At 40.1% G+C, this 23167-nt stretch overlaps 1 protein-coding gene across 5 annotated transcripts in view; it reads right to left on the reverse strand.

Moving 5' to 3' along the window:
• The window catches only part of COL4A5 (collagen type IV alpha 5 chain), a 92174-nt gene that overhangs the window by 41012 nt on the left and 27995 nt on the right, over positions 1 to 23167 (reverse strand). For all 5 annotated transcript variants that reach the window (XM_037407930.1, XM_037407927.1, XM_037407929.1 and 2 more), the window contains exons 3-20: positions 14148 to 14237; positions 12833 to 12877; positions 12020 to 12064; positions 11851 to 11913; positions 10948 to 11001; positions 10204 to 10230; positions 8841 to 8921; positions 7733 to 7795; positions 7119 to 7154; positions 6979 to 7020; positions 6781 to 6873; positions 4540 to 4593; positions 4376 to 4432; positions 2163 to 2207; positions 2015 to 2068; positions 1796 to 1837; positions 1204 to 1336; positions 233 to 406 (exon numbers count right to left, since the gene is read on the reverse strand). In XM_037407930.1, the coding sequence (XP_037263827.1) occupies positions 233 to 406; positions 1204 to 1336; positions 1796 to 1837; positions 2015 to 2068; positions 2163 to 2207; positions 4376 to 4432; positions 4540 to 4593; positions 6781 to 6873; positions 6979 to 7020; positions 7119 to 7154; positions 7733 to 7795; positions 8841 to 8921; positions 10204 to 10230; positions 10948 to 11001; positions 11851 to 11913; positions 12020 to 12064; positions 12833 to 12877; positions 14148 to 14237 (1198 nt within the window). The remainder of the gene's footprint in view (positions 1 to 232; positions 407 to 1203; positions 1337 to 1795; positions 1838 to 2014; positions 2069 to 2162; positions 2208 to 4375; positions 4433 to 4539; positions 4594 to 6780; positions 6874 to 6978; positions 7021 to 7118; positions 7155 to 7732; positions 7796 to 8840; positions 8922 to 10203; positions 10231 to 10947; positions 11002 to 11850; positions 11914 to 12019; positions 12065 to 12832; positions 12878 to 14147; positions 14238 to 23167) is intronic.

Here is a 23167-nt window from a genome sequence, read left to right on the forward strand (position 1 = left end):
TCTGTAATTGTCCTTAAGGCTAGAGCTCCCCTACAAATGTCCTGATTTGCAATGGGAGTGACTTGGAGAATGTATATGAATAGCTCATGGACTTCAGCTGCTGATAAACTACATCTTTGGAGGTAGAATTGAAAAAAAAAAAAAGGGGCGGGAGGGAGGGGAAGAAAATAAAAGAATGAATGTCAAAGCTGTTCAGTCTCTTCTACTTGCTGTGTGTGTGGTCATCACTTACCAGGAGGAACAGATGGTGCAGGTGGCCCTGGAGGACCTGGTGGTCCTGGAGGTCCTCGTGGTCCATCAAGTCCTGGTTGCCCCGGAATAGAAACACCAGGTAAACCTGGATCTCCCTTCTGACCTCTCTCACCAGGTAAGCCAGGTGGGCCAGGAGGTCCAACAGTAGTGATCCCTATGATGGGAAGAACTTAGTTCCTTGATAGCTCAAAGGCTTAAATCACTTTCATGCAAGGATGACAATGATATATGATGAACAACATGCTATGGATAAGACTGTGTCTTTCCAGGTAAGTACTCTGTAACATTTCTTCCATGGAATCAAACTACATGTCGATGTGCAGTGTTTGACATATGCACATTTCACATTTTCAGAGATTTTTGTTTGAAAAATTGACCTGAGACTCAACAACTAAGTTCATGCAGGAAAAAAATAAAACAGGACTAATGAAAGGAAGTGCTGATGGAAAAAAGAACATTTACAAGCTGTAACGTTAGAATCCTAATGGTCTTCTCTAAGCATGTATAAGGCAAATACAGGTGTCGCCACCTACTCCCATTGTAGACTCAGATCATCTCCTCCTTTAGTACTGCCAATGTTCAGCAGAGTCTAGGTTTGATGGCCAGGTACCAGACTTCCAATATGTAATACCTTCTCTGTGTAATGCAGTGCATGATGTATGCTATAGGTAAGTGATATGATTACCCCTAAGACCATTAAGCTAGTATCTGTTTGACAGCCTTGATGATTAGCATCCTGTGTTTGCCACAGCGGAGGCAATGAACATTCAGAATTCCTCATATTATCCCCGTAAGCTAAGGACCACCCTTCAAGCTCAAAGGTAGCTCTGAATAATTCTGCCTTTACTTTCTGCTCAGTCCATCTGTCAAAAGGAGCGTGGAGAGACTGTGAACCTAAATATCCATTCAGACATTTGAGCATATAACTTATTCTGATGTTTGCAGTCCTACCTGGAGAACCTGGCAAGCCAGGTGGGCCTGGCCTACCAGAGAATCCACGCTCCCCTTTGGCTCCCGGCAGTCCTGGCAATCCTTTGCTGCCTTTTGGTCCCACTGCTGCATCAATGCCTGGTCTTGAAATGACCTGTAAATTTCATGTTCATGTGAAACAACTTGCCAGCAGTCACTGGAATGGTAAAGAAATGTGAGGGCGGAAAAGTTCAACACACTTTGAACCTTAGACCAATGACAGGATGCTTTTTCCTGCTCCACTGAAATACCACGTAAAATTCCAGTAAAGAGCTCACTCCAATAGGAAGCACTTCAACTGCCAAGCCAACAGCCAGTTATAACAGACTTCAGTGAAGCTGACTAAATTTCTGCTGGTCTGAGGTTATAGTCTAGCATTGTGTTTGTTACCTAGCAAATACTAGAGCATGGAATCTATCTGGAAAGAAGGAAACAATCATTTCTATTAGTGAACATATGAAATCTTTACTGGTTCTGTTATTGTTATACCCAGAGACAGGACTCACAGTCGCCCAAGAACTATGACAAAACAACACTGCCAACCAAATGCAGAAAGAAAAGATCAGCAACTTACAATTCCAGGAGGACCAGGGGGACCGATGTCACCTTTTTCACCCTACAATGAAATTAGGAGCATTTTTTACAGTGCGCATTATTACAAAAGAAAGTTATCACAAATATTTTTCAACACTGTAATAGCATAGGGAATGCAATCACTGCTCAATCAGAACTGAACTCCGTGATGGCAGATCTTTAAGCTACTATAGCAATAATATAAAAAAAATGGGCATACCTTTTCACCCTCTCTTCCTGGAGCACCGTTTATTCCAGGCCCACCAGGTAAACCCTTCAAGAAAAGAGAATCACACTCAGATCTTCTCCATATCTGAAGAAAAGCTTATAAGGAGTCTGCTTAGATTAGAAATGTAGGAGTTACTCACATCCCTACCAGGCTGACCAGGCTCTCCATCTTTGCCAGGCTTTCCCTTCAAAGACATAAACACGCATTGAAATAAAATGCTTCGGTGGTGAAGAATTCTTATGGAAATTATGTTACTTATTTCCCATTTTTCAAGAATGCAGTCCTTGTGACACATGTGTCAAAACCATCAAGTATAGTCAATGGAATTATCTAAACTGAGGTTTTCATTTTGAAAACCAGAGCACAAAAAACCATGACAAGTCTCAAAGAAATGTGCGAATAGAGCACAAAATGATCTCCAGTTAACTACTGCTAATTCATTGTGTTTAATAACTCCTTTTATGCTAACATTAGAGAAATCCTTTATTTGGAAAACAGATCCTAACTCCCTAAACACTAGAACATTATTTTTAATTAGGAAATTAGTATAATGTGACTAGTGAAAATTAAATAAAAACATTTTTGTGTTTGAATTTTAACCCTCCTTTAAACCAAATGCAATTCCCTGAAGAATAGTATCAACAAAAATAGAAGTGACTTCTAAAAACCACATATTCTTGCTGAACAGATTTGCCACTGCTGCAATAAAAGTAGTGAGCTCCACTTTATTCCAGACCATTCACTGGGCGAGACAAATAGAACTCTACTGTTAGCATTACAGAAGCGGTATGTATAGGGGTCACCTGCTGCAACATAACTAGAATAGGTCATTAAATTTCACCAGTGTCAAGATCAACTCTCAGTCATTGAGAAGTTGATAGTAAGACCTGACAGACACAGTGTATTAGAGTATAATGTGATTTGTGAATTCTTTATTATTAGTAATGAGTTCTGATTCTCAAAAACGAGGTTTTAAGATTTCCTGTGGATTTGCAGAACTACCTGTTTGATTACATGTACTGACATTTTATGAGTATATCTGAAATGGGTTTGAACGACACAGAATCATATGGGGCCCTAAAAGGCAGCTTTAAAGTAATTTCAGAGCAAAACTGCAGTTTAAGCATGCAGCATGCCCAAATTCAGAGTAATAAAAACAAACAAAAATGTTGGTGAACAACCTTTGGCAAAAGACATCTGCCATATCCCCTCAAGACTTTCATCCTTTCAGATCTTTGCAAATTTATGTGGTTCCCATTTACTTTTGCAGAGAGAAGCAACTCAGAAAATAAAATTCAAAACCACCTCAAAATATAATGAGAATTTTGGCTTTGTAAATCTGCCTCATTTGTTATGTTCCTTAAAGAAGGCAAATCAAAGCCCTCCTGTAAATCTCAGCAACTAAGAAGGATTTCATCTAGAATACCAAACATTTGTTTCCACTGTATTTATTTCCTTCAGAAATTGGAAAACCTATTACCAGCATGTTTCTAAACAGTGTTTATATATTGTCCAATTAACTTGAGCAATACTTGTGTCTTGTTTTCAAAGGGGCCTGTTATGTTGATGACACTATGGGTTCAGCAGATGTGAAAGTGAAAATACAGAATGCTTTGCGCTGGTAGCAACTTGTCTTTTCCTTGCTGGTTCAGCCCATGCTATTTTCATTCTATTTCTTAGCACTTTTATGATTTTCCTCAGCTTTCCTGAGCTGTGAAACCCAAGTATATTTAAATTCCAGGATGGATTTGAGTCTAGACAGGAACAAAGTGACTCATGCTATCCCTAGATGCAGCTATCCTGAACTCGTCCCCTGCCCAGACAGATAAACTGAAGTAGTCTCGTGGGAAGTGACAAATGGACTTTTGTTCTTAATGCAGCGTTCAGAGGTTTGGTTTTGTGACTCACCTCACAAGTAAACTCACTGAGAATGAGTTTACATAGACCAGTTTAAATATATACTAATTTCATGCTGCTTGGCAACCCAGTACATAATAAACCAAATGAAGACCCTCTCAAAAACGAAACAGAAAACTGCTGCTTCAGTCAAGCAGTCCAACAACTCTGAAGAAGGTTTCCACATGTAATCAGGTAACATCATTCAAATTATTTTCTCTAGCCCCCAAAACTAAGATCTACATGTAGATAATTCTACCAGAAAGCACTGAGAGGTCGACACCTAGAAGCACTTTCATGAACCAGATGTGTCATCTACTAGTTTGCCAGGTTATGGAGAAATAAAAGAAGTCTCTTACCCAGAGGCTGATGGCCCCACCCGAATTCAACATTTGCTTAATTCTCAAAGATAACACTGATTGGAAAGATAAGTGTTTGGTTAAGCAGACTACTTACTCTTTTGCCTGGTTCTCCTTGCTCACCTTTTTCACCTTTTACGCCACCGGGAAGACCCTGGACACACAAACGTCATCTTAAACTGAGTCCACAAGCCAGAGTAGAATGAATTTACAGTTCTGATACAGATGCAATAAAAAAAGAACTAAAAGAGGACTACTCACAGGAGGGCCTTGTGGCCCAGGAAGTCCTGGTGGGCCTGGATCACCTGGAATACCCTGTCAAGCATGGGCAAAGAAAAAGATGATTAAAGCCTTCATAACTCCTAGTAGCTCTGCTGATTTTTTTTTAAAAAAAGAATCTTTTTTTCCCCTGTCATTTAGATTTCCAAGTACTATGAATGGTGAAGGATCATATTTATTCTTTCTTTGTGTGGAACTTCAAGCGCATCTATAAACTTTACTAACTGCTCATCCTGTTTATTTAGATTCTCTCCACTAAGACACAACTGCCTCCTGCGTGCACTGCAGCAGCTGGTTTGGTGGCCTGCAGCTGTTATACAATAATAAAAAGAAGGAAGAAAAAAACGGAAAGACACAAAGAACAAATGCCAGATCCTGCTGAAATTACAGGAGCAACAGTCATTAGATTACTGGTAATTGCTGAAGTTGTGAGGCCGTCAGGATCAGTAGAGTGTTTCTCAGACAAGTGTCACAGGATCAGTGTTTTAAAAAGTTAGGGTTTCTATTCTGTCTTGTTACACCTTTATACAAGTTCTTAAGTCTCTTCACCACCAACCTAAAGAAAAGTTACAGGCTATTTAATCCACAAAAGGTTTCTGTGCAGAGTTTCTGTTATTTTTTTGGAGGCCTCCCACTCTTTTACAAGTCCATCTATACACTTGATTTTTCAGTCAGAGCTCATAGGTGGAGGTACACACCAGAACTTTGTGTATATCTCACAAAAAAATATGGGTAATATTGAAATTTTTTACTGATTGTGTACTACCAAGCATAACCTTTGTTGAAATGAAAACAAATTTTTAAACTTTGAAATTATTATTAATGTTGGTCAAAGGCAACACACATAGACTATGTTTGTAAGTCTTAGTGTTTTAAAAGGAATGTCGTTAGAATACTTTTATGTTGTACATTTATATAACTTAATGCCAGTACAATTAGTCCTTCAGAGATCCCTGATGACAGGGGAAAGTTACTCTGACCCTAATAAAGTCAGATGATTTTTTCCTTCAACAATGGTGTGGTCAAAATGTCACCTTGTGTTTTCTTAGAACTATAAAGACCCCCGCTGCTCTTTACCTTCTGTCCTACTATCCAGTAAAACAGAGGCAAAACCAGAGACTGAGATTTCTAGGGTGACTGCACATTGCAAATGTACACCAGTGGATCGCTCTAGGTAATGCCTATTCTAAAAGGAAGCGTAACAAAGGGTTTTGATCAAGATGAAGAGCAGCATTGTCCTACACCTGCCAAAATAAAATACTGCTGCATACCAAAGCTTTCTTCTCTGGCACATTTCCCAAGATGACAAGGTGGAAAGTAAGAAATGGATCCAAATATAAACGGAAGAAACAGTTTAAAGTTTAAAGCTCAGTTAACACAGTGACAACTGCAAAATAACCAGATATAAATCCCATCACTCACCACTCTTGCCTCAAAGCATCTGCCTCAACTCTTCTATTATTCAGGGTGATATTTGAGAATACCACAGAAACTTCAAAGAAAACATGAAATCCAGGCACCCGTGATCCTGCTGGTGCTGTTCAGCCTATCTATGACTGGCACCCAGAATCAAATGGCACAGTGAAATGTTCTCCAGTGAAGAAAGGAAAAAATGTAATAAAAGCGGCAATTCTCTTAATGACCTTTTGCCATTTATGGGTGGGGAAGGATCCATGCAAATCAAACCAAAAGTTTGAGCTTACTGTCACAATATGGCTTGATATTTACTTTTGAGAGGCCAGAAACAGGGAAAGCACTTTATTCAGACCACAAGGAAGAAAGATCTTGGGGCATCACTAAAGACCAGAAGAAAAAAAAAAAAAAGTAAAAAGAAAAAAAAATTGAGTTAAAATTTTTGAAAGGCTTCCTCACAATGGATGGCATAGATGGTTAATTAATGGGAATCTGAATCCCCAGACAGCTTTGAAAATCACAGCCTGGGTGTTCCATGGAACGAGAATATTTTAACTGCTTTTACTGTTGCTATGCAATCCTTTAAGAGATTTTCATAAGAATAGTCATTTTACTAAGGGAAGTAACTGAGCTAATGTGACTGGCATGCCTTCTATTAAAGAAAAAGTACTCAGGCCCAAAATATTCAGTTCTTTGAGAAAAATAATAGAACTTCTGCAGTAAGCAGGATGCAAGTATACATAAGCTAAACCAATAGAGGTTACAGCTTGATCACATGCTCATTGCAGATGGATATAGTTTCCCACTCACCTGATCTCCTTTCTGAAACTCAATGTCATTTGGTCTCTTCTGTTCTCCAATTTGTCCTGGTGGCCCTGGAGGTCCCTGAAGACCTTGTTCACCCTAAGGTGCAAGAAGACGGCAGTTTTCTACAGGCAATACAAACCCAAATGGCATGCATAAATATTTTGAAAATAAGCAAAAATATCATCATGATCACCTACTCACTTTTTCACCTTTGGGTCCTTGGAAATTCAAACCCATATTACCCTGCAAAAAGTATAACTCATCAGCCCTTAGAAGTCACAAATGAACAGAAAGAAAAACAAAACAGTCCTTCACCACCATCAATGAGGGAAAGAAAATACCTTAGGTCCTGGCAGCCCTGGTGGACCAGGAGGTCCCTATTAAAAGAGGAAACAAAAAATAGAAGTCACTTCCAAGCACTTTGCATGCCCCTTTTTGTGTGTATGTGGAGAAACAAACCATCAAAACCCAATGTCGCTACATTAACAATGATTTCAGTGACTCCTCTGCATTATACCCATGTTGACAAGGCACCTTGCTTTCCTGCGAGAACTCTTCCTCATGCTATTCAACCTCACAAATATGTGAGAAACTCGTTCTTCCTTTAAGTGGAGAGTCACATAAAATTAAATAGGCATTAAACCTTGAAGGAAGAATGATCCTGGTCTAAATAAGCTGTTTTGTCCCTCAGGTTTCACACAAACAAGGAGCCCGCACCACAATTCAGCCTGATTTAAAGGAGAAGAGGCCTGGGAACAGGCTGTTTCAAACATATCGCATTCAAAGGTGTACAGTAGCAGCTCCAGGGTGAACTGGATGCACGGTTCCTGTTGTCTTCATACCAAGTCTTGACTACCAAGATTTCTGCACTTTATTGACCTGCCTTTGAGCATGTGAAACAAAGAAGTAACCGCCCCATTTAACACTTTATGGGTAACAGGTTAAAGAAACTTACTGTCAAACCTGGGGGCCCTGGAGGGCCAATTGGACCTGGTATTCCCATGGCGCCAGGTGGGCCCTGTTGAGAAAATTGAGGAGGCTATGAGAAAAGCACCTTTTTATCAAAAAGACCAAACCAGTGAGGTAAAAAAGGTAAAAAAACCTCAACAGCCGGCACTCCATACATGTCCAATCAAAGAAGCTGACCACTAACCTACCAATCTGTCCTTGTGGAAAGGCCTAAAGAAGTGTACATCATGTTAGGAGTGTTCTGCTCTCAACATCAATACATGTCTTTGGCTTGGATAAGGGAATGCTTTTTTGTTTCTTTTGAACTACTTTTGCTCTTTCTTTCTCTTCATGCACTGAGAGAGAACAACAAAACACTTTGTATTTGTGATTCCTCCCAGCCAGAAACAGACAATAGGGAAGCACAGATCAGAGGAACAGAAATGCTAACAGGCTCAGTCTGGTCAGAATAGCCTGGGGCTTGCCTCTCTGTACCAGGAAATGGGAGTCTGGCTGCTGTCCAGTCCAGGCCGATAGACTCATTTTCTGCTCCCCTTGTTCTTCCACTAAAGCAATGAATGGCTCAGTGGGGAAGCACAGGGCCTGGAGTCACTAGCTGTTTTCACAGAAGACTGCTGGGAGAACAGAAACACTGTTCAGGAGGTACAACATGAAGAGAACAGCTGAGACGTAACCCTCTCTTCTCACCACCCAAAATAGTGGCTACAGGCCAGAAAGGCAGATGTTTCTGGCTTTACCTCAGGGTGAAGAAGGGAAAGGAACTCCAGAACTGATACAGAGAATGTCTAGGAAGGGGTAAAAATGCAGAGGGAACAGAGAAGCAAGTCAGTAACTGTGAGTACTGCTGTCTGCTGGATACCACTTTCCTGACCAGGGACCCTTCTGGCCTCTGTGCATCACTCTATTAAAAGCAACACGGAGGCACTTACTTTCCCTCGGGCCATGAACTAGAGGTATATTAAATGTGAGCCCTGCTTCTCCACATAAACGTATGGATCCCCTAGCACCAAATGTTCCAATTGTCCTGTAATGCAAATGCTTTTCATCTTATCTTTTTGGCAGAACACAGCCTAATAGTACTTTACTCAACTTACAGGTATCCCTGGAAGACCTGGAAATCCGGGGTCGCCCTTCTGTCCTGGCAGGAAGGATGTAATTATTTCACCTGCTTCACCCTGGAAGAAGAAGAGTTAACTTTAATTAATAGTACATTTTACAATTCTTTACCACCATTCTGACTCCAAAGGATGCATAAAGGCTCTTAAGACTCTGAGAGACTAAGAGTTACGCTACACCCTAGCAGTACTCTTTAATATAAGTAGTACAAGATTCTCCAAGAACAGCTCTTTTTAGGAGAGATGAGGATTCTTTAAATGGCTAAAGTGCCAACTATTAAAAGCTCTTTTTTTTTGTATGTACAAATGTATCATCATTGATTTAAATTCCAAAAGATTAAGGGATTGAAATACAAATAAAGAAAGAGACATTCTAGCTCCATGGGAAAGCTGTGGATAGGACACAACAGAAAAAAGGCTCACTCAGCTTTTTGCAATGTCCAACCTCATGAGATTAATGCTGAGTATACTGTTATAAAAGTCATGCTTCATGTTCTACACTGAAGCACAGTTTCTTATTAATTTCAGGGAATATCTTTCTTTTAAAAGTGTATGTTCTGATCAGCTTACCTTTTATTATCTTTAAAACAATTTGGAAGAAAAGTCACTGAGAAAAACAATTCAGCTTAATAGTCACAATTTGCCAGCACCAGTGTTATGCTGTCCTTGAGTTTATTGAAATAATTCTGTGGGTCAAGTTTCCTTTCAAATAGATTTGAATCAAACCTGATGTTTTGGCCCATGCTCAAATAGGTCAAGCATACAAAAAAACCCCCCACCCCTTAAAAAATAGGAGAGGTCCTTAAGGTCCAAAGTCAAACTATGAGACTACTTACATTAGAAGAAAAAGCCATCTATGTACTATCTACATCTATGTACTTTCTACACAGTAGAAAGCATGTTTTCAAAAGGAATGTAAGCTGTTGCACTATTCTCTTCACTGGATGTTGTAAGTTATTATTGCATAGTGTCTAGTAGTGTTCTTGAGCACGGACCGGTAGACTACTGGTGCATTTGGGTTTTCATAGGCATTTTCCTAACTCGATGCCTCACAATACAAACAGACACTGTCTCTCACACTTGCAAGGAAACCAGCTTCAGAAAACAATCTACTACTTCTGGAACTACTGACTAAAAACTGAGTAAAGCTACTGCAGAATTTCCAGTTAGTTGCACTGGAGTGGCCTAGAAACACTAAGCTTTCTGCAGAACGTCACTCCAGATTCCAGTGGAGTCCATGGTCTTGCATAAAAGCAAGTAGGTTATTTATGTCAGATCGCACTGATCACAATGCACACCTGTGCCTGGTTAATACTGTGATGTGTGAGTACAGAACACTTACCTTCATACCTGGCAGACCAGGGGGTCCCTTTGTTTAAAAGAAACAAAAAATAAAAAAAGATCAATAGAAATAAATCTTTGGTATGTCACTTGCAAACCGGTAATCAGATCTACACCATGAGGCAAGCATTAAAGACAGAAATCTAAAAAAAGATATGAAATAGAAGAAAATAAATTTTTATCATCTTCAGAATCAAGTGGAAAAATGACAGTACTTTCACACTGAATGCTGAGCATTAAAGGGACTACATTTCCATTTCCTAGCAATTTGTTTCTTTATTGTCTCCTGTTATCTGTACTGTCTACTGCATTTCCTTCTGTTTGTACTTTGGTTCTGACAGTCACTCTGCTGTACAACCTTGTGTTTTCCAATGAAAACATCCTACACTGTCTTTTTTTGCCCCACTAATCACCAGTAAGAATCTTTAGATGTACAGGATGACAGTATCAAGATCGTTCTTCTCTGACACATATACATGTATTTGTATTTTTCTGCAGGTGGCAAAGCATCTCAGCATATGAGAATTCAAAGGGCTTTTTATTAGCTTTACCACAGCATGCAGCAGAAAACCTCACTTTTATTGGATATCTAGAATTCTGATTAACCATAAAAAAAATAGATTCTTATTTATTAAAAGTACATAAGAACTGCAAAAAGAGGCTGATATTTATCTGATCTTTCACAGACCTAAGTATAAGTCTTTCAATGGATTACAGGGAGCTGATCAGGAAATCTTTTACTTACAGGAGGCCCTTGTAAACCAGGAAAACCTGGACTGCCTGGGAATCCACGCTCTCCCTTAGGGATGAAGAAAATAATTAATCAAAACATAACACAACCAGATAAACAAATTTTGACTGAAAAGTCCAATTTCATTGTTAGCTTATGACTTCAGAGAAGCAAATTGTATTGCAACAAGCTATAGGATAAAGTAAACCAAACAAATATAAACAAACATTAAATATATAAACAATAAATATAAAAAGCCTATATATAGTTTGTTAAATCACACAAATGATTGAAACAGAGCTTTCCATATTTAGATATTTCCACATACTTCCAGGCAAAGTACTATACTACAGAGATGGAAAACAGATATAATGCTATAAAAGATCAATTTCTCTTATGGAACGATCATAATGTGAAGCTAAGTAACACGTTAGAATAAAAGTGACTCCTTTCAAGAAGGATACTGAATCAGTATCTTCAATGCAATATTATTAAAAATTGATAATTAAAAAGTCCCACTGTTAGGTAATGAGTTTTCTTTGGCAGCATGAGTCTACTACAAAAATGACATACAGCGTATGATCCAACTATCCGACACTCCTCTCACTTGTTAGCTATAAAATTAAGGATTAGAACAAAGAATTTAACTACACTGGTTGCAGTGTATATAAGTTGGTTGTATATATATGTTGTGGCTCGGTGCTGCCAATTTCTGGCAAAATTTGGGCTTTACACACCAGACCATGACCCCTTCTCTCAGATGCATGTGTAAATCTGCATTGTCTTAGAATTACCTGCACAACTCAGTAATGACAAGTACTGCTGCACATAAGAAACTAAACCTATTGGCTACAGGCAGGAGAACAAGAACTCCATTGTATTGTGGATGCATCATTAAGAATTTTAAAGAGATTCAACCTTTGTTCCATTGCATCCTGGGATACCCTGAGGTCCTGGTGGCCCATCTTGCCCTGGTAATCCCTTTAAAGTGAAAAAAAGGAAAGGAGAATTAGCTTGCAGGATGTTCTTCTGGGCCTGAAAGACAAAAGGGAATAGATTCATATCTATACAGTTCATTCCTACTCACAGGAAGCCCTGGTGTTCCTGGAAATCCTGGAAGCCCTGGTGGTCCCTAGAAGGAAATTAACCACATATGTTTTAAACAGTATGGTATGAATGGAAGTGCAAAAGGATTTACCAAGATTTTATTAAATGTAAATGCAACCTATTTGTGCATATGTGAGTAAAGAAAAACAGAAACATCTGAATCACCAGTAAAAAAAGAATGCCATGCTGGACAGCCATCAAGGTTCTTACCCTTTTATCAGCGAAATATCCACAAAAACATAGAGAAGACAATGCAGAACAACTAAAGTAATACTATGAAGATATAGTCAGAAAACAAATGAACACTCATGGTATGGAAAATGGATGTGTCTCAATGAAGTCAGAGATACATCAATTGTCACCAGCTGAGGGGTCTGACAAGAAGAAAAAGCAAAGGCACAAAACCTAAAGGATTTCAAGACAAATCGGCTTCTCCCATACCGACCCTATGTATACAGTGTCTACTTCAGAATAAACTGAAGCAAAGTTATTGCCACATGTTTAGGTTCGGTATAGTAAAACAGATCAAACAAATATTGGGGCCACTTTCCCTAATGAGTTATAGTAATGGTAAGAATGTAAATCAAGCAATACAGAATTTTGTATTACTTATGTAACCTTATATTACTCGTAAAATGTAATACAATCTTTTCTAGCTGGTAGATAAATTATTCTTCAGATTTAAGCTGATTTTTTCATCCCATAAATCACCACTTCTGTGAGGACACACTCCATGCTTGGCAGTCTTTACCCATAATTCCAATATATCCCCCAAAACTGCATCAACACTTACTCTGATTCCTTTGGGTCCAATAGGCCCTGGAAGTCCATCATCACCCTAAAAGAAACCAACAAACAAACAAAACACACTCAAGTTTTGCAGTCTGCCTTTCTATCAAATGAAACTGTACGCATAATACAATTTCTTCTATGCGTTTATATAAGTGGACTAAAAGCTTTATTAGTTGTAATTTCCCGAGTAAAAGTGTTCAAAGTTATTTTATTTTGGGCTTTGGACTTTGAATTGAAAAGTATTTGTTACAGCTGACAAACCATGACTCAAAGGAAATGTTTTTTTAAAAAGCTATTTAAGATTGCTTACACGCAGGTACCGGGCATGTGCTGTCATCCAATATCCCACAGTGACCTCTTGTGGGCAACACGAGACATACAACACTAAACGTGATGGACACCGTACCAGGATTATTTTGTATTATGGATAACGCAGAACTTCTTATAAAAATCTTGAGAAGAAAAGGCATTTATGAAATAAAAATATAATCAGCGTTTCTAATCCAAGACCCTCCTGTGGTTTCACTCTCATTATATCCAATTTATCTTTTCTTTTAGTGTCGCCTTTTGGTTTTTTTCTTATCACCTACCTACTTTTCTCTTTGCTTCTTTTTGTTGTGCTTCTGTTAGTTTATACTGTGAGCATTTGCAAAATAAATGGTAGATGCCGGATAATCTTGTGTATACTAAACATAAATGCATTTAGAGGAAGGTTTTTCAACATTTTAATGCTATATTACATCATCTGAGCATAATGATGTAATTCAGTAGCAAATAAAAATAAATCAAAACCCTCCAAGGAAAGCAAGGAGCATTCCTCAGTTGTCTGTGCATGGGTTCAGCGAGGCCTTCATTTGCATTGCCTCACCCAAAACCAAGCCAGGAATGCCACCAGGTGCAAACAACAGTTTACCCCTGTGGTGGGACCCCTCCGGGCAGCTGACAGCCCAGCACCACTCTTACCAGTAAACTAAGCAATGGAGCGCATTATCACAAGGACTAATAAAACTACATTACAGCACCTTGCCAAACCTGTTCTTTAACCTTAATCTGCAGTACCTAGTGAGAGGATACAAGTGCACATGTAGTGTTTGCAAGCACGTGTGTAGGTGAAGAACAGGAAACTTTGAGCAATCTTTTTCCTCTGGTTGACTATTCAAACCAATCCAACAGAAAACCTGTCATATCCCAACATCTGAAGATTTTGACTATGAAATCAATGATAATCTGGAGTTCTGGAATGATTTAGCATCTGCACTATCAGCAAGCAAACACTACCTAGAATTTTCATCCAATTCAAGTGAATTGGGACTTACCTTTGAGCCTCTTGGACCAGGAGGTCCCTCTGGTCCTGGAAAGCCAGGCAAACCTGGCTGTCCTTCCAAGCCTGGGAATCCCCTTTCACCCTACAAAAAGAGAAAACATCATAGCGGAGGTGTAACATGACAAAAGCACAAGTTATGATTGAAAAATTCATAAAACACATTATCTTTCCAGTTTTCTGTAGGAAGTCAGACAAAGAAGCAAACACTACGATTAAACATCTCACCTGCTCAGCTACAGAAATTCCTGAAAATACACATACATTGCCTTTAACCGCTTCACTTAAACAGGTTTCATAGGAAGTTTATCCAGTATTTAAGCCACCTACTTACCAAAATAATTCAAACATCTGTTTCTCCTGCACTGCTTAAATACACAGAACTCTTTCCCCCTTCCTACAAAAACATAGCTTTATTGATTATTAAGTCTCTCCCAAAAATTCACCTCTGCTGCGATACCTATAAAAACTCTGTGCAGGGTATAGCCAGCTGCTATACGGTGACTGTTGTTTGGTCTTCACAGTTGCAAGATCATGGAGCAGATCCTCCTGGAAACTATGCTAGGGCATGTGGAAAATAAGGTGGTGACTGGTGACAGCCAACATGGCTTCACTAAGGGCAAATTATGCCTGACAAATTTGTTGGCCTTCTACAACAGGGTTACAGCAGTGGCGGATAAGGGAAGAGCAGCTGATGTCATGTGCCTGGACTTGTGCAAAGCATCTGACATTGTCCCGCATGACACCCTTGTCTCTAAACCGGAGAGACATGGATTTGACAGATGGACAACTTGGTGGATAAGGAATTGGCTGGGTGGTCACACTCCAAAGAGTTGTGGTCAACAGCTCAATGTCCAAGTGGAGACCAGTGACAAGTGGTGTTCCTCAGGGGTCAGAATCAGGACTGGCAATGTTCAACATCTTTGTTGGCAACACGGACAGTGGGACTGAGTGCACCCTCAGCAAGTTTGCTGCGACCCCAAGCTGTGTGGGGTGGTCGACATGCTGGAGGGCAGGGGTGCCACCCAGAGGGACTGTGACAGGCTTGAGAGGTGGACCCCTGCAAACCTCATGAAGTTCAACAAGGCCAAGTGCAAGGTCCTGCACATGGGTTGAGGTACAGGCTGGGTGGAGAACGGATGGAGAGCAGCCCTGAGAAGAAGGACTTGGGAGCATTGGTGGATTAAAAATCAACTATGAGCCATCAACATGTGCTCACAGAGCAGAAAGCCAACTGTATCATGGGCTGCACCAAAAGAAGTGTGACCAGCAGGTCAAGGCAGGTGATTCTCCCCCTCTGCTTCGTGCTGTCCTAACACCCCCCTGCAGCGCTGCGTGCAGTTCTGGGCCCCAGCACACGAAGGACACGGACCTGTCGGAGGGAGGCCGGAGGGGCCATGAAGATGCTCAGAGGCTGGAGCAGCTCTGCTGTGCAGACAGGCTGGGAGAGTTGGGGTGGTTCAGCCTGGAGAGGAGAAGGCTCCAGGGAGACCCTGCACAGCCTGCCAGTGCCTGACGGGGGCTGCAGGAAAGCTGAAGGGAGCTTTCACAAGGGCATGTAGTGATAGGACAAGGGGCAATGGCTTTAAGCTGAAAGAGGGGAGATTTAGATGAGCTATTAGGAAGAAATTCCTCACCGTGAGGGTGGTGAGACACCGGCCCAGGCTGCCCAGAGCAGCTGTGGGTGCCCCATCCCTGGCAGTGCCCAAGGCCAGGCTGGACGGGGCTCTGGGCAACCTGGTCTGGTGGAAGGTGTCCCTGCCTGTGGCACGGGCTGGAGCCAGATGGTCTTTAAGGCCCCTCCCAACCCAAACCAGTCTGTGATAATATAAAAACAACTAAGAGACTGGCCATGCACTGAAGGCTAAACACTTTAGAAATACTGAACATAAACAGGGTTCCAGCCCAAGGTGCTTTCAATCAAAATCAAGTGAGACAGTCACAAGACAGCAAAAAATAATGTTTCTTACTCTTTTTATCTGTCACCTCCTGCTAAAACCATAAACTCTCAAGCGACGACCACATTTTGCTAAATATTTGTGCAATGATTAGCCATGAAAGCCAATCAGTAACGTAACAAATACCATATACCATCATATACTGCCCCCTAACTTGTCAGTGTAAGTTGACAATGTCACTTACCTAGTTTCAGAATATGCATAGCTGCATACTCATAAAATACTTTATTCATTGCATGTCATAGATTCACAAAAATCAGTAAATATCAAGGTTTCAATCGGTACAGAAAAGTTAAGAAATACCAGAATTAATACACGTTTTTGTGCATATATACATTATTGTACACTTTTCAACTGCATAAACAGGTATTTCCTACAGCTCTGTTACATCAACCAGTATAGGCAACTGCTTACGAAACAGGCAGTTATTCAGCATTATTCCTCATTACTCTACAGATAGGTTGGGTTCGGTTGGTAGGTCTGCTTCCTACCTGCAAAAAACTGCCTGATCATTTACCCCAATTATTTTTTCATGACAGCTACAGGAACTGCCAAAGAAATGCTCCATCCTAACGAGCATCTTAATCACCGGGTTAGAGTTGTGCAGGCTTTTGCACATTCTCTTTAAACCAATCCATCCTAAATTTTTATTTTCTTGCACTGCTTCAGCAAGAATGGGAGTAGTAGTTCCCACATCTATTATCTGGCAGCCTACCAGCTATGGCACTCTCTAGGATCTTGGGAGGTCCTGCCTAGCTTTCCTCAGCCAGATGAAAGAACCAAACCAGCAATCTCCCATCTTCAAGAAGAAAGTAGCAGAGAACTGAAGACAGAGGATTGCAAGCAGACAGAAGCATTTAACTGCAGCCTTGAGCACAAGGCGCAAAAGGCAATATTAAGGCTTGCTCATCTCCCCTTTATTTTCCATAAGCAGCTATACGCTAAGCATGACAGCAGTGTTAAGTCTCATTCTTAAATCCTAATTTTTTCACTGTACTGCTTAGGTAGGTGCTCTGCATTCCACTGTGGGAATCAGGAACTTAGAAGTTGTATTCAAACATTTAAAAGATGCTGAGATCTCACAAAAAAAAAAATCAGAGAAAGTAAACAGGATTTCTTTTCCTGTCTTCTTTTCTAGTACTTGCTAAACTGCTTCCTTGGAAATACAAGAGGAAAACCTTTTGGATGAGATATTAAAGGCTGTGTGCAAGCAAGAGCTGCAGCCTTCCAGAGGAAACAACTATGCTGAACTTAGTCCTACCTACACAGTAAGACTCAGAAGGATTCCTTGGATAGGAATGGGCAGCTCATGAACTGGTCTGCTAAAGCTGGTTTTCTATTCATGGAAGTGTAAACATACTCCTTTTTTACCATAGGTCTCATATTGCTCCCTTATACAGGATAGACATCCTTTCTCCCGGTAGAAATGCTGAATTGCATCATAAATCAAGGCTTAAGTCTGACAGTCAGGGTCCAGACTGACTTTTTGCACACAAAGCGCCAGGCTGCACTTTCGCAGCTATACAGCTGGTGTGCTACCCCCTCTGAAAAACAAGACTGTGGAGGAGTGTTACTATCTCAGGCCAGGATATGAAAGGGTTAGTGTGTCCCTGCAGGAGAGAGAATGAGGAATTTGGGAGTGCCAGATAAGGAAAACATTAGACAGAGCCAGACTTTGGAGCAAGCTCTGGCAAGAACTGTGTTTGCACACTAAGGAAACACACCTGCGTACAAGAGGCACGTCAGAGGTGTCAGGTGCTAGCTAGGCTGCACAATGCCTACTAATCTCAACTTGGTCACACTTCACATTTTTGTTAGAGAAAGTAACATCTGCAAATGGTTACTAGAACAGACTTCTTGCAGAGGTTTGGCCTTGTTTAAGGCTGAAAAACTGTTCTCTAAAATGCAACTACTCCGAGGTCTCCGGTCTAAGTAGTCACAGAACTGGGAAGCCATGGCATTTAAAATAAAAGAGGAACATATGAAGCCAAAGAGTTAAGCAAGAGAAATACAGGAGGCAACAGATGATGCTAGTAAGCTGCATTATTGAAACTATGAAATGAGTATTTTGCAAGCCCACTTTGAAAGTGAGCAGCAACAATGAGAGCCTTGCATGAGGAAACTGTTCCCAGGGCAACTCCTGTGGAGTTTACCAGCAAATTACCCCCAAGGGTGAACAGATGATTTGAAGGACTATGCTTGGGGACAGCTGAGGGATTGCACCAGATGCTTCCCAAGGGAACTGTACCAAACTCATTACAGAGGAAATAGCTGCACTATAATCACTATTTTTGATCAAAAAATTGGTTGGAGAAAGAAATGTGGGGGAGAAACCAAGCTGATCCAGCTCTCTGGAATAAAGATGATGTTGGGAGGATTTTTTTTTTAATTGTCTTCTACATGAATAGCATATAGAAGGATTCTGTGAGAGCCGTTTTCAGATATTGCTTCTGCCTCCAGACTTTTCCTATTGCACACCTTATATATACTGTACTCTTCTCATGAAGATTCAAGATGCTACAAATTTGCCAGGAAAAACTGCCTGCTGCCTTGCAAGAACATACTGAAACTGGAGAGACATTGGAAAAGTATTTCCCAAAAAGTCAACACCAAAAAAAAGGACATTATGGGGATGTGATGAGACTGAAGTCCCTGGGTAGCGTGCAATGTATCTTCTTATAGATGCAAGAACTAACAGTCACTAGCCAGTTTTGCTTGCACAGAAAGAACTGAGGAAGTTTGGATTCTTTTTGTTTCAGACTAGAAGATAAAGAGAAACATAAATAGGAAAGGTTTAGGTCAACTCAGATCTCATCTTTCAGTCCTAAAAGTACAGGATTCTTTCCATAGCAGAATAAAGATGCATCAGCTATAACCATCAGTTCCTTGGGGAATGAGTGAGGAGTCAGATTCTGTTTTCATTTAGTGATAATTCCAGAGTAGCTGGCAAAGCAACTGCCCTCAAACAGCCTCAAAGATGTGGCAAAACTGTCAGCGTATAAGCTTGAACATGACTGCTGCTAAGGGGATAGGAAGAGGAAAAAAAAAATAGTTGGGAAACACCCTAAAATTATGCTTTAAGCTGCAGAAAGGTATAACCAATTAAACAGGGATACAGAAAAATTTGACATAGTTCCAAGTACTCTAATAACAGGTCACAAGTAATTAAGAAATTGGAGATAGATGCAGTTCCAAAGCATGCACAAGTAATTTACATTTCTAGAATTTCTTCCTGAAACCTAAATATTTATAAATAGATATTACAGGGAGAAAACCCAGAATATTTATTTACAGAGATGTGGTATACCTGTGGAAAAAAGATGACTTAAAAAAAAGGAGCAAAAAAATATTCAGGAAAGCAGTAGCTGGACAGCCCACTTCAATGCCTAAATACATGTAAGAGGCTGGCTGTAACATTTGGCAAGAGGCACGTAATTGCTTCCCACCCTTGCTATGAGACAGTCAACATCAGAAAGAGTCTAAAGACAGTTAACTACGGGTGGCTACTTAAAACCAGACTCACATACTAATGTCTGTAGTAACATTAAGATTTACAGTACAGAAGTGATACAACAGCCATATTCCTCTCTCCCTTTCTAAATGACAGGGTGAAAATAAGAGCTGCCTCAGATTCTAATACTCGTCAACATAAACTCTTCTTCAACTCAAAGAACACAAACTTAACAGAATTAGAACTATAGTATCTAATTAAGACTTCACTCAAAACAAACACACCAACCAGCCACAAATAGTAGTGTTAAAGATATAGTTTAATAAAATAAAGAAATCCCCTCTGACATGACCTGTCTTCTTCAAAATACATCAGATTTCTTCAGAATATCATCTGTGACTTTTGTAAGATGAAACAGTCGAGGTTAATTGTCAGCAGTCACTTGCTGGGGTGGCAAAACTTTCATAGGGGCCATGTTAACGCAGTTCAGGTCAACATTTATGAAGCACAGACACCAATAATAATTCTTGATGAAGTGATTAAAACCTGAGAATTTAACTATTCCTTAGCAATTTGCATACAACAGTGCAAAGAAAAGCTGAGCTTGGGTCACATCTGTACTCAATTTTACCATGATAAAGGCAGAAGAAAACAGGAATCTTGGGGACATATACTGGTATTTTTCTTCTGAGACTCAGAGCTCCAGGAATAGACATCTAAAGAGTCCAAGAATAAGATAAATCTTCCTTTGTAAGTGGTATGGATTTCTTGTACCTGGATACAAAGTCAAAGTATCTGAAATGTCTTCAGAGTTCAGATACAAGCTGCTCTTGCCAGAGCCCCAGGTACCAGGTTTGTATGAGATCATATATTAGGAAATGGCGACTCTGCTGAGTCTTTGGAGTTGCACTCATATTGTGATCAACAAACCCAGTAAACTCAACACCCTCTGAAGTTCTTTAAAAGGCCACGGGCTAACTGTATGTAATAACTAAAGAACAGCTTCTTGATCAATTTAACTGAATTTGAATGGGTAGAACCCAATAGTCCTTCTCATCAAAAATAGCATCATGTATTTGCAGTTATTTTGAGGGGGAACTGTGCCTTAGGTGCTGTGAAAAACACGGTTCCTCCCACCTTAAGCCATGTGTTTCTATCACAGCTACACAAATAGTTGTGCTGCAACATAACTTGCACGAAGGAACTGATCGGGCTGAAAACTAACCCAGTTCACAAAGAAACCTGTGTTCAGTGAGATCAGTTCACTGACAGCTCTGAACATGGCCACACAAGCCCCAGAGGAAAAACCAGAATACCTAGCTAAGGGAAGGTATGAAAGCCTATTTCAGCAGCAGCACGCACTACCACTTCAAAGCAAACCCACAGCAGTCTTGGGGTACGTGCCCTCTTCGTGACTAAGATGCATGCAGCTTGCTTGGTATAGCCCTCGGCTCTCTGTCTTTATCAGCTGGAGCAGCTGAGATTCAGTACCACCCCTCTCCTCCCCTGTCTCTGTAAAGCTGATCTTATCAGCATCTTTGGATCCTGTTTTCAGTGGGGGTAAAACCAACCCAATAATCTGCAAGTCTTACTGGTTTGTCTTAGAAACTGGCACATACGCAGTGCCTATTGTGTTTATTTCTTTAGCTAGCTTTCACCCATGAACTAGCTTTTAAGCATTAAAGCAGGTTAATCTCAAAAGTGCCCAGCAATATTTATTTAAAACCCAATCATCATCCAGTTAACTGAAAAGCAATTATACACTTCTCTTCCAGTTGGAAAGTGAGAACAATTCCTATAAGCACCTGTATGTAGCAGCTTAATCATTTACTTCAGTTTTAATACTCTTGCCAGGTCCAGTTCACTACTGAGCAGCTTACTGTGAGTAATAGCACACTGGCTCCCAGCTGCAATCAATTTTTACTGACTTCTCTCCAGTAAATTCCTCTCTTTACGATATCATTTTAGACATGTTTGAATTTTACACTACCCATTTTATATTTGAGTAAGGTGGGCCTGAGCAGAGGAAGAAAATTTCAGTGCACTGATTTTGATCAGCTGTTGTACTATGGGCTTCCAAAAAAAAAAAAAAAAAAGAAAGCTTACTCTGCTTTGATTCTCCAACAGATAACATGCTACTGATGCTACAAGGGCTCATGGCATAGTTAAACAAGAATCACTTGCAGCATGGAAGCAGTTAAGTAAGAGCTGTGGCTCCCCAAGGCAAGACAAAATAATTTTCCTGTTATAGTTCAGTTTGTATTACTTTACCTGATCTGTTAAAATTTGGATATCCTGAAGGTTTAGGAAGAAGGCTACTTCTGAATCTCCAAAGGAATGCATCAGGCTCTGCTAAGCTGAACAAAGCAGCGCTTCTTAGCTGACTTAATGCAAGTGGACAGCAGCTTGGATACAGAAGCTGGTTTTGGGCCAGAAGTTAAACACAGTGGAACAGAAGCATGGGGCTCAGCTGAGTGCATTTGCCAAGGCTTTTCCCATCTTCCCAGTACAGAACCAGGTTCTGTACATGCCTGACTTTCAGTAGTTCTGCAAGTACACTGTTGCATTGTCAATGACAGAATCTCCCAATTATTTAAACAGCTCCTTGTCTAATGCTCTTCATACACCAATGAGGCAAAAAACTATAGAGTTTGACTCCTGGTTCAGAGGTCACTGGAGAAGTAAGCAGAAACACAAAATGTCACGTGTCAAATACAAAGTGAAAGCCTGAAACTTCTTGTTGTTGCAGCAGTTTACATTCAGCTGGAATAAAGATAATATTTGCAAGAAAACTAGGCTGAAGATAGTATCAGGTTTAGAAACTTACATCAAATGTTTAAGTAAGTGGTACAATGTGATGGAAACCTAATCATCTTAAGATAGCCCTTGATGTCTTGTAGTAGAAAAAGACTCTAGAAAAAGTTTAAGGCTGTAAAAAAAAACAAACAAAAATTTGTAAGAGAAAGCATGATGGATGTCAGTGGCAGAGAACTCTTGTGGTTCTCCCCAGAGCTGAACTGCTGAATCCATCAATACATCAAATACTTTGGGCTTTGTAATTATAGGGCAACTAAATGTGTGTGCATGTATGATCAAACCAGTTCCACTAGCAACACATCATAGTTAAGAAATATGGGCTTTGCTTTTCGTTGTTCCTTTACATAATGTACGCACACAATGGTTTGCAAGCTTCAGAAGGGCTGTTTAAAAAAAAATATGCACAAAACCCCCCTCTGGCATGCCTCAGGATTACGTTCTGTTTACCTTGATTTAGGTGGAAAATTAATCACAGTTCCCAGATTTCAAAGTGAATCTTCCATTCTAAGGATGGAAACTTACATTATATCTATCAGTTTAACAAGTGGGAGTCTCGGACACCTCCCCCCCGCCAATTCCTATGAGGACTCAGACATACCAAAAAAAAAAAAAAGACAAAAGACAGAGAAAGCAGTCTTACCATAGGTGAAACTCTGCTTTCCTTTATATGTTTTGGTGGTGGTGGTTTGTTGTTTTTTTTAACTTTCACTAAAAGATTACACCGATCAGTTTGCAGCCCCCCAGGAATTTTCCAGGAAGATGCATAACTGTTGTATAAATACTTGGTCT

The sequence above is a fragment of the Falco rusticolus genome, chromosome 14 (assembly GCF_015220075.1).
Source record: "Falco rusticolus isolate bFalRus1 chromosome 14, bFalRus1.pri, whole genome shotgun sequence".
NCBI lineage: Eukaryota > Metazoa > Chordata > Aves > Falconiformes > Falconidae > Falco > Falco rusticolus.